This window comes from Etheostoma spectabile, chromosome 13 (assembly GCF_008692095.1).
Source record: "Etheostoma spectabile isolate EspeVRDwgs_2016 chromosome 13, UIUC_Espe_1.0, whole genome shotgun sequence".
NCBI classification, from domain to species: Eukaryota; Metazoa; Chordata; class Actinopteri; order Perciformes; family Percidae; genus Etheostoma; species Etheostoma spectabile.
The window spans coordinates 7,499,182-7,511,100 of NC_045745.1; the positions used below are offsets into that span (position 1 = coordinate 7,499,182).

General features: G+C 38.6%; 1 protein-coding gene across 3 annotated transcripts in view; it reads left to right on the plus strand.

Moving 5' to 3' along the window:
- Positions 1–2,908, plus strand: part of igsf5a (immunoglobulin superfamily, member 5a) — a 13,748-nt gene extending 10,840 nt beyond the window's left edge. For all 3 annotated transcript variants that reach the window (XM_032534638.1, XM_032534639.1, XM_032534640.1), the window contains exons 7-8: positions 48–112; positions 2,573–2,908. In XM_032534638.1, the coding sequence (XP_032390529.1) occupies positions 48–112; positions 2,573–2,665 (158 nt within the window). In that variant the 3' untranslated portion in view covers positions 2,666–2,908. The remainder of the gene's footprint in view (positions 1–47; positions 113–2,572) is intronic.
- The last annotated feature ends 9,011 nt before the right edge of the window (positions 2,909–11,919 follow it).

The following is an 11,919-nucleotide window of genomic DNA, read 5'->3' on the forward strand; positions in this document are numbered from 1 at the left end:
CTCTCTCTCTCTCTCTCTCTCTCTCTCTCTCTCTCTTCTGTTCTCAGGTGTCGCTCCCAGTAAACACACTGACAGTGGCTTTGGCCAGGCAATTGGCTCCAATGTATATGTGGTAGGGCTGTGATTTTGTTTAGTGGTACACAATTAGCGTAAGACAAGCAGTAGAAAATGTCATTTCCACTAAACATAATGTCCATATTGGGGGGGGGGGCGCACACTTCCTGATACAGACATTATGTTTAGTTGACACAGCACTGGTTGGAAGTAAACAACGAGCAAAGATCTGAGAAGTGTCCTCTTCTGTGCTTGGCTTAGGGATTGTACACAAATTATCAGGGAGGAGGGGACGTCAGAAAGCATTATGTATTTTTGCTAGGGGAAGGCAGTATGACTTTTTTTTAACAAAGAACAGAGAAAAGTATTTTTTTGTATTTGAACAGCACAAACAGGAATCAAATAGTTGCATATCATGGTTCTAGTGTGCTCAACGGATCATAAAAGTGTGATTTACAAGACACGGCAATCCTGTGCCTTTTTCAGAGATTTATTTTTCCCATCACACTACATTTTATCCTTACTAAAAGTCCCTTTCTTCTACATCATAACAAAAGCTAGCCTACAATATAACTACAGATCAGTCTCTTGTTTGGCTTGCCATTGTCCAGCTAATTGGACATTGGTGGGGGAATTATACTATGACTGTAATAAGGTTTGAATGAGTTTACACCGTCTTAAAATCTTTATGATTTGCCTTTTTAGTTATCAAAAATGGAATAAGAGCTCAGTACTACATTTTGAGATATAAGGAAGAAGGTGCAGTGTGTTCAAAGTCAAAAATAGGATCCAGGTAAAATATTATATATGCTTGGGAGTGTCTTGAAATTTTAAAAGATTTAATCCCCTTCCCCACCTGAGTAAGTTTCATACTGTCCCTAAATTGGTAATTTGGAATGTCCTTTTCATAAGTAACACAAATGCTAAAGTCAACATGCTAACACAAAAGGCTCCCAATGAGAGTGCTAACATGCCAATCTTTAGCTGGTAATTTCCATGTTCACTATCTTAGTTTTAATAACTATCGTTAGCATGCTAACATTTGCTCATTAGCACTGTGCACAAAGTAAAGCTGAGGCTCATGGGAATGCCATTATAGTCTTGCAGATGTTTGGTGAGAAATCCAAAGTATTAAGCAAATTAAAACTTTCATGAAAATGGTGCTAGATGGAAACTCGGGATTCCCAAAATCGTTCATAATTTGGGAAACACACCCACCAAATTCTGTGTCGGGCAGGTCAGTGTGAGGAAACAGGGAATGGACCCAGACACAGAATCCAGACGGAGAGGAACCGCTCAGTGGTTGATTGAAGAAGTGAAGAAACATACTCAGAGCTGGAGATCTGGCTGAGATACATAAGCTTACAGGCAGGCGGGCTGGTACAGATAGGGGTTCAGGAACAGGTTCAGATACAATTGGCTGTAAAGCAAGGAACAAAGGAACATCAACAATCTGGCCAGCAGTGAGCAGGAAACAGTAAAAGTTGACTGGGCAGGTGGGAGAGTCTGAGGTTATCAGGTGGATGGATGGAGAACGGCACAAAGGTCCGGGGAAGTGAGAAAAGGCTGGAGGCAGGGACACAGGGGCAACATTGGGACTTTTTTTGACAGTCGATTTATGGGATGTTGGGATATATCACAGGATTGCAACAATTAATTTTCCAGACACCAAGCATGTCTGTATCAAATTTACTGGCAATCCATCCAATTGTCCTCAACATGGTGGACCTGGAGTGGATCTTATTTGAACCCAAACCAACATCTTTTTCTGAAACCTAACCAAGTAGTCTTTGGGTCTTACTATAACCGAACTGCAACTGTTTCACCATGTTAACAACGTGTTTAAAACTGCAAACGTTATGTTCTCTGGTTGAGATACGAGGACGGGAAATGCTCCCGTGGGTCCTATCCGAGGGTACGGGAATAAACAACAGATACTGTCGGATGGTTGGAGAACTTGTTGTGCCGTCCCTAGAGCCACAAGACTTAACAAGCTTTGGTTTGTCATTTGAAAAGGACACTTCATCATGTCACCGTTTACATGTCATACAGTCATATACCATGCCCTATAAATGCCTGCACGTTCCCACACTGCACCCATACTGGTGTACTCCAATCATAACTCTCAGTAAATGGAGTTTTGAGAGAGGGCTTGACACACAGTTGGTATTCAGAAATGAAGACATTACCAGCCATGGGCATTTATTTTCTTTAAATATAAAGATGCTAATCATTTGAAGTAGCATTTATGAGGCATGGATAATTCATTGCTTGATCATTCAACTCATTTCAGTAATGAATGAGCTACCTCATAAACAAATATAGTCTATTTTTCAAATCCACAATTACAGCAATCATGAGATGATTGCCTTTTCAGTGGAGCAATATTCACAGTTATATAATCTTTGATTAGAAACCGCAAGGCTGGTAAAATATGAGTCTACACTGTTTTAACTGCAAATCAAAGCTAAATTAGACACGCTATTAATGTCAAATGTGTTTTGCTTTTGATTTTTAGGTGCCTGTGTACAGTCTCCAAGCAATAAATGGCTCCAATAACACTGTGGACCAATCAGGCTTCAGGAAACACAGACATGTCACCATTGTATAAGGACACACAGAGCACCACGAAGTCTGCAACAGTTTAGGAGTTTTGGAATGAACTTGCACAGCACCTTAAAGCCTTCTAAACACTGGAGAAAGGTGGGAGGCAGGACTGAATCTGTCCAGACCAAAGACTGACGTACTGCAGTAGTGTCCAGGATGTTGGCAGAGGAGACATGTTTTTACTTCACTGCCTGAATTAAGTTGTATTTTCAGAACATAAACTTTAGAAATCATAGGAAATATGTTAGACATTTAGATTGCAAAATCCTCCTCAGTGCAACAGAGTATACTTGCTATATCATCACAGAGAAAGTGAGCACAATTAAGCTTTAAACAGGGACTGAAGCTGTACCAGCACAACCTGTTCTGGTTGTTCCATTTGATTAAGAGGACAGAGGCTATATTTTTTTTCAATGGCTGTGGCAGCTTATACTAAGCCATATATTTTTTTTATTGGCGCTGGTAATTCAAAGTAAATATTCAAAAGGGACCATTTTAAACCTCCTTTGTTCTCCCACATCTGTGAATGTCCTAAAATCTAATCCTCCTTAAAGACAATTTTTTTTAGGATGTGATAAAACAAGGAATTAACCAATAAACCCTTTAACATACAGCCATATACTGTACATGCAAGTGTTTCAAAAAGTCATCATGAAGAGCATTTTTTTACATGTATAAATTGTTAGCCCGTCAGCAATGTTTTGTTTGTAATTTATTCTTTTTGCACGGTATGTCTGCGCACACATGTTGGAAATATAGGCCAAGAAAACTTTTACTTTTACCAACTCTTTAGCACATTTGTGTCACCCATAAACTGTCTGAATGAAAATATAACCTATGGTATTTCCTTGTCATCATCTTGCACTGAACCCAGCAGCATTCTCCAAATCGTCACCTAAGGAGCGTGTATTTTCTCTCTCATGGATATACGTAGTTATATAGACTGGGTATAATGGAAATGAAGGCATGGATGATGCATTTTACAGGGAGAAAAAACAAATCTGAAGTCAACTTTTTCCAATTTTTGCCCATTGCTTTCCTTATATTATGAGCAGGACCTGAGGCTGACCAATAAAGGACAAAGCCTGACATTTGTGTGTTGTCATGGTCTCAGACCTGAATGACAACAGCCACATTACTGTAAGACAACTACAAACTCCACCTACCATCACCTTGAAGGTACAGTTAGCAATGTTCTCATCAGAAGGAGAGTCAAGTTAAGCTCTGAACTAAAGACAAACAAAAACACTTATTAAATGAGTAGAAATCCAGTGGAAGGTCTTATTTGAAATGTGGAGGCATGAGTGCTTACTTTGTTAATTACTTCGGGACATTCTTACTTCAATAAACAAACTAAGCTCTGTACTGAATAACAATTTACGTATTAGAGGTAAATCTACAATGGAAGTTCTGTCTTGGAATCTATGATAAAGAAAGACAGTATGCTCTGTACGGAATAAAGTGTTGAGAGTTAAATCATTGGATTTTATTCTTTATTTGTTGACTTAACAATATTCAAATAGCATGAGAAAAACTGGTCAGAACTGGGAGCATCTGCAGTCGGTGATGCAGGGTCAAATAAAGATTTTAAGGAGTCACAAGCCCAAAAGGTTGGAAATTACTGCTGTAGAACCATAGAAATAAAATGGATAGAAATGCCATTGAACAGTTTGCCGTGGTCATTTCATTGGTACACAACAAAACGCTGGCAAGCTAGCCAAGTGTGACCTTGCTAACTCCGCCGTACCCCCTCACCACATTTTTTACAGAAAACGATGAAGCATGAAGATAATATACCCCACTTTGCGGCTCCTTCTCTTCCTCGTAACGTTAGTGTCCCAATGTTCGTTGGTCCGCTACTGCTTAACCTCTCTTCAGCAACTTTTCGGAAGTCAGCCATTACGGAAGTTAATACGTTATCATGGCAGTGGCACACATAAAATGGCTGCCTCTCTGACCGTTCTGCTACATTGATTTGAATGGAAATGGCCTTTCTATCCATTTTATGTGTTGAACACTGCAAGCATATCTATCATGCAACTGCATTCTATACTCAACTCTTTAATGCCATCAGTAGGTCAGCTTCAGTCTGACCAGTCAGCATGGTGTCCGCGCTGCTGAGCCAGCTGAACTCAGATGACTTTTACTTGGCGAGGAAACAAATGAAGCTGGACTTGTTGGCCAAGATGCAACAGCAGGGTGCAAACTCACCCTAGCTGAGCTTTAGGATCAGATACAAGTCAGAAATGGCATTTTTTACTGTGGATCAATTATGTGATAACATGATGTTCCCTGTGTAATGGCCGAGTTTCACATTATCAGGCCTAGCTAATTAGGTATTTCATTTAATTCCTCATTGGATTTAAGGTGGCCTTTTTTCAAACAGCCACCGCGAGTCTGAGTGGAGATTTGAAGGGTCTGCCTCTTGGGTATAAGTTTGTGAATGAATGTTTCAGTCTATAAGTAGAGTTCCCTTAGTTCCTGAACTAAGAAGATTTACAAAATGTCCATTTGCCCAAGACTTACCAAGGAACATGGACAAATCTTTTCTTGGTGGTCCAAGAGTTCCTTCAATGGATTTTTAAAGATTTCCAGTGAAATGAGAATCACTGTAATTTCAATATTATTTAATTCACGAGCAGTTATCCAGTTGCGTAAGGATGACAAAGACAACAGAAACAGCTCAATGGACTTTTTCAATGGGATATAGATTATTGTATATATTTTTGAAATTAGTTTTCCATTGGTTTAAATTTGATATGGTTCACTTGTTGGCAATGTTTATTTTAAACAAATATAGAGCAACTATGGTATACAGTATATTTGGAGTTGAATTTGCTGGCCACCTTGTAAATGTAAGGCACTTTCTTTTAGCTCCATTCTGGTCTCCACCAACTCCTGAGAAAATCTATCTGGCTAAGCTGCTACATACTCCACCTAAGTCCTCCAACCCATATGACCACGTAGGTTGTTTGTTTCCTCTAGTGTGACCCACAGGAGGAACAAAAAACCTAACCAACAAAACTAATTGCTTAATTTTAATTTTTAATTTTAATCTGTTTATTGATGCCCAATGGGGAAATTACAATTTACACTCTGTGTCCACACTTTGTTAGTAATCACACACAGTCCTGAACCACACACACACACACACACACACACATGCTCAGGATCTATACATGCACTAATGGAGAGATGTCAGGGTGAGTGGGCTGCCAGCTGAACCAGCGCCCTGAGCGGTTGGGGGGGGGGGGGGGGGGGGGGGGTACGGTACCTTGCTCAACAGCACCTGGCAGTGCCCAGGAGAAAAAGTGGCATCTCTCCAGGTTAGGTTAAGGAAAAGATCAGAAGTTAAGTTACAGACGTAAGAATGTGACGTAGAAGATCACAAACTTAATGTAGTTGCATACGTAACTCAAACTTACATGTTAAAATTATATATGCAAGTTGTTTTTTTAAGAAAACAGCTGCCTGCTACATCTAGAAACAATGCTGATAAAAACGAGAGTGAACCAGACAGTAAAGTGTCGCCCCAGAAAACCAACACAATGAGTTAAAATAGACTGAAATGCTTTACAGGGCGGGGGGGAATTGCATATTTAACAGATGACTCTCTGGGTTTGTTATTTTGAGACACCCACAAAGGCATTCCATTCATTGTTAATATATAAAGATTGATAATACCATGGTTGGATAGATGGATATTACAGCTTTAAGATTCAATTCAATAAGAATACAATAATACAAAAGGGTATGTTGGCCACTTTAACTGCTACACAGCATCCCGGACTTTGACAAGTGGCAGAAAATGGATGGATGGATGGATGGAACGTTGACCAATAAACCAATATGGCGGACATTAAAGTGTTTGCAGGAATTTTCTTTTTTCTTTGGCAATGGATACATGGACTTACCATCATGCAGTGTACAGTTCTGCAGGCATGTCCAATGTTTTGTATATCTGTGTCTGGACAAATCATGGGCGTGATGCACACACAGTGAAGAGCTGAAATGCTGAGGATGTTTACCTTGACATGGAGTGACGCTCTACTCTTACAGCCTGCAGTAAGAACCCTTCAAGTCTAGGGAAACCCAACACTAAATGCGATTACCTGCTCTGTTTGCGTTTCTGTGTTGGAAATCACATTAGTGCCAGTAAGTGTCTTTTACGTGTGATAAATGACATGAACCTCATATTTTATTATCTCTTCTAAGAGACTAACATTGTTTGATATTGATATTACTTCAAGTGGCTGGAAGGTGTCTTTTTTGTGTCAGTAAGTGACCTGTTTTGTAGGATGAATTGTCGTGCATTAGTTATTGTACGATATCTTACAAACCCATTCATGTGAATCCAATGTCTCTCTTTTAGCTCTGTTTTGGTCTCCACCAACTCCTGAAAGATCCTCCTACATTTTATTAACTCTTCCGAGAGACTAACGTTGTTTGATACAACTTCAGGTAGCTGGGTGGGTTTTCTGTGAGGTGAAATCAGTAATAGCTTCTTTCTTTTGCTTTTTTTGTCATTAATATTGTAGTATTATAATTTGATCATGCTTTTAGCAACAACAAAAAAACCTGCTCTCTTGGCTCTTAAGTACTTCAGCAGCATGCTGCCAGTAGCTGAAAGAGTTAATAGAGCTAATAAAATGAATGAATAGAGCTGTGGTAATGAGTATTGATAAGCTATATACTGTATAGGGTGGCTTGTCAAGTCCTGCTGGCTTTCAGGGCGCTCCACTAAGCAGTTTTATCATTACATAAGGAATATCTAGCAAATTAACCTCCCAAAGCAGACTTCAATCATGAAGTGTGCAGGGAGGCGGGATGGCATGACTGCCTCCTGCTGGCATAAGCCACAGCCTGTCAGAACACAAAATGCAAAGTGCTGCAGGTGGACCAGGCAGGCTTAAATGGTAAAGTATTGCCTGCTACTGATAAGTTTCTGTAAGTAAAAGCAAGTGGTGGCACCTTTAAAATCTGTACCTCAGCTGTAAATAATTTCTCTGGGCAAGACGTCTGTTCTTCCTTCATGCATGTTAGATTAACATTCTTTATTTTTAAAAGCATTCATCACTATTTTCTTACATTAAGAACTGTTTAGTGTTTTATTTTGTAATCACCTGTCCCTCGATGTAAATCACATCGGCTACCATGATATCAAGGGAAATGGCAACACAAAAACAAAAGGTTGGTTGGTTGATTGATTAAGGTTGCTATGGAGATGTTTTTACTTTCTTAGGCTGCCCAAGGATTTGTCTCAGGGAAAGAGAATTGCAGGGTAGCATTGATGACTTGTTAACAACAGTAATTCATCAGGACATACATAGTTACACAAGAAATGTGCAGTGTTGAGATTTCATTTGTTATATAATCAGGATTGACTGAAGTCAGCACAGATAAAAAGGAATGGAAATTTGATGTGTGTGTGTGTGTGTGTGTGTGTGTGTGTGTGTGTGTGTGTGTCACAAACCATCAGCTATTCTTTTTTTAATACATTTCTTCTTTTTTTTTATTTCAGGTGGAACTCACTGCATCATGCTGTGAGGTTATGCTGACTTGTTATATTAGCAATGCAAATGGGACTGATTTAGACCTTACCTGTGTGATGCACTACTCAAAACTGGCATAACAAAGTTCCCTTTTTATTTTTTAATATGCCTCTTTCAAAAAAACAATACCAAAAATAGCAGGTCTGAAAGTAGCAGCTATAATCTATAAATGCTTATAAGGCATTATGAGAGCCAGAATGAAGCTGGGTGACAGACAGGGAGAAAGAGGGGGTACTTACCATGCATCTAGTAATGGATAACCCTGCAACTCAGTGTGCACAGAGAGAGCCCAGCTGAGTGCTCACTTTGTCAGATTGTCAATATTCGTCAATACAGGGAGGCAGTATAGGTTTAGAGTTTAGAAACAGTTTGCAGATTTTATTCTAAAAGCCAATAAGCTCATCAATGGCTGCATCCGACTCTCTACACACCCACTGGATGACTTCAACTTCAACTTTATTGATATGGTCCCAGAGGGGCAATTTGTGGTGCGGTAAGGCATATATGCAACACATACTGTATATATATATATTGCACAACAAAAGACAACAAACAAAGACAACCAAAGAAGTGGGGGCACTGAATAATAAGCATATAGCATAAATTTGTAGATTCATGTGAAAATGTGTTTCAATGAAGGTAAATGAGCCCATTTCTGTAGTAACTATGACGATGATTCGAAACTGTAACTTCCCGCCAACAGAAGCAGAAACAGTCTCACAGCTACTGGATGGTGTTGTTTGTTGTAATGAATACTGTTGTTAAACTGTGGCACTGTAATGACACCTCACTTACTAAAAAATAAGTGATAGTTTCCTATATACAGGCCGGAGCCCTGACTCCAGTAGATCCCGGTCAGCCTTGTTTACATCATTATTTTGTATTCTTATCTACTGCAGCTCCTTAATGACCGCATCCATCAATGTGCTACGAATGAAAACGTGTCCAAACTGTTTAAAGGAAAAGTCCTGAGATTGCTTTTGATTATTGCCAGCAGCAATAAAGACTCACTATGCACACAGACCGATATGTGTGTTTTCTATCATTTCTAAATTGTGTTCATGATGCCGCAAAATACATATCTGCCTTGTTCCAAAACCAAACTGTTTTTGTCAATAACATGTTACAATTTCAGTCCAATTATCAGGCTTAAAGTGTGGATAACAAAAAATTACCCTTTTGTCAGTCCATCCATCACAAAAGATGCATTAAAGAAACTTGCCAGCCTCATTATTATTAATGCCACTCACAACCTGCAATATAGATTTTTCTTGGCCACTTGGGGGCAGCAGAAACAAGCCGTAAACATATCAACATATTACCACCTTTTGTAAACTTGAACACGTAAATATACGTTGTAGACTTGTAGTCTTTTTCTTTTTACCTATCATGCATGGCTGATAGAACTTCAAAACCAATACAAAAGTCTTACCAATATTATTTAAAGCTTAAACGTTGCAGACTTCAGTTTGTCTTATGCGTCTTATATGAACTACAATAGACTGAATTGAGGTTGATATGGCAAGCTTACAAACAGCATACGGTGTCCTATATACACATGTAGTAGACGGACAGAGAGTTGTGTAAATATAAATGTAAGCCCAATATTCCTTCCCCTTGTTGTTTTTGTTGTTTGTTGTGGTTGTAATTGTTGGGTTTCTGTAAATAACATCACAGAAGACGGTCTAGACCTGCTCTTTTATAAAAAGCGCTGTGAGATAACGGTTGTTGTGATTTTTGCGCTGTATGAATACAATTGAAAAATCTCCTTGTAGCTCTGGTCTGTATCTGTTTCTCTTGGTCTCCACTTACACCTAAGAAATATATATATTTATATATATATACCCTTACCCTAATGGTATGTGTTCTTTTTAACCTTGGGGGTAAGTAATTCAGACAGTATTTTAAAATTTTTAAACTTTATTTTAAATTCGTTTTACGTAAAATAATGATTTTAATATATTTAAATAGAATTTATTTTGTATTGTGACACCGGGCATTTTATTTATTTATATAACTCTCTCTCTCTCTCTCTCTATATATATTTTTTATTTTAATTATTTGGTAATGTCTCCGGCAGAGGAGCCAGAGCATGAGTGGAGGTGACCTTTAATTTAAAATTGTATTTTCCTGCTGTCCGTCCTGTCCGGTGGTTCTTTTACCCTAATCTTAACATTTGGCCTTCTTTTAAACAGCTTAATAACCAATTCAGGTTTTTTTAAGGAGGCTTTTTTTTAATAGTGTTTTATTGCCACCAGTGTGCCCGTGCCCCTCGCGGCGCTCATCCAGGGTGGTGCGTTTTGACTCTGACCCTAACCCTAACCCCACATTGGGGTTTTCAGTTGGAGTTTTTCCTGTTTGATTGTTTTTTTTCATTCCCTGTTTGTCTTGTTTCCCTGTTTGTTTCATGGTTGTGTGTCACCCATGTTCTCTGTTTTGCTTTCCTTGTTCTATCCGTTTCATGCTTCAGTTTCCTGTTTTACTTTGTAGTGTGTGTTTCTGCTGTGTCATGTCTTGTTTTAAGTCCTGCCTTGCGTGATGGTCTGCTCCGCCCAGATGTGTCTCACCTGTTCATCAGCCCTTATGTCACCTGTCCTTCGTTACTACCCTCGTTACCTTGTGTATTTAATCTCAGAGCTCTCTTTGTCCCTTGTGTAATCATTGTCTTTATTCACTGCGGGCCTTTTTACATTTGCCCTCAGCGGTGATTTTTCACTTTTTATTTTGTATTTTTCAGTTAATACATACCTTTACTGCAAAAGGGATTCCCAGTAACTTGCTGGCCAGTTGTTGCCAGTGAGTTACTGTAAATGTTTCGTTAAGTTTGTTACAGTGTAGGCCTGGTGTACAGGGTTTTGTTTTGCAAAAACTTTTCTAACACTTGTGTTGTCTCCCCATCAACCATCATCTTTTGGTCCTTTTTTAAATATTTTTGCTGTTTTTTTTCTACGTTTTTTTTAATTTTTTTTTTATTCATGGCCAATAAACCTAATTTTTATGACATTATACAAAAACAATTAATTTCTTTTTGTTTGTTTGTTCTTTTTGTCTTTTTTTTTTGTTATTTCTTCCGAGGTTTTGGTCACTTTTTAAAAATGCTATAAAATTCAAATGAACAACCAAAATTCGGTGAAAGTAATCATTCATTTTACCTGAAGAAGATTGCATGTCATCCATGTTATTTTTAGGCAATTTGGTTGAAAGAAAGCCAAGTTCTTTATATTAAAAAATAAAAAAACGGGTCAAATTTGACCCGAAGACAACACAAGGGCTAAGAGAGCTGTGAGAGTCAACCAAAACAGTAAAGTTGCAGGGTGGAAAACCAACACTGTGTGCTGAACGACACTAAAAAAACGCAGTCAGGTGATAATTCTGCGTTTGTCACTACAAGCCCCATCTTTCTTCTTTCGATCCTTTGTTACTTAAAAAAAAATGGATTATAGCTGCTTTTGAATACCCAGGTAACACTCAGTGATAAACTGAATCATAAAAAACACTTCCTTTATGGCACTGCAATCCAACAGTGCATATGAATAGGTTTACAGTGCAACACAATCTGGTAAAAGCAGTGGAAGCTGTTTAAAGTGACTGTGGTCAGTAATCCTGGAGCCTCTCTGAAGTCTTTGAAGTCTTCCCACAAAATGCCCCTGAGCAGCTTGAAATAGAATAACTTCTGCTAGAATGCAAAGCATCAGTCTTTTTACAT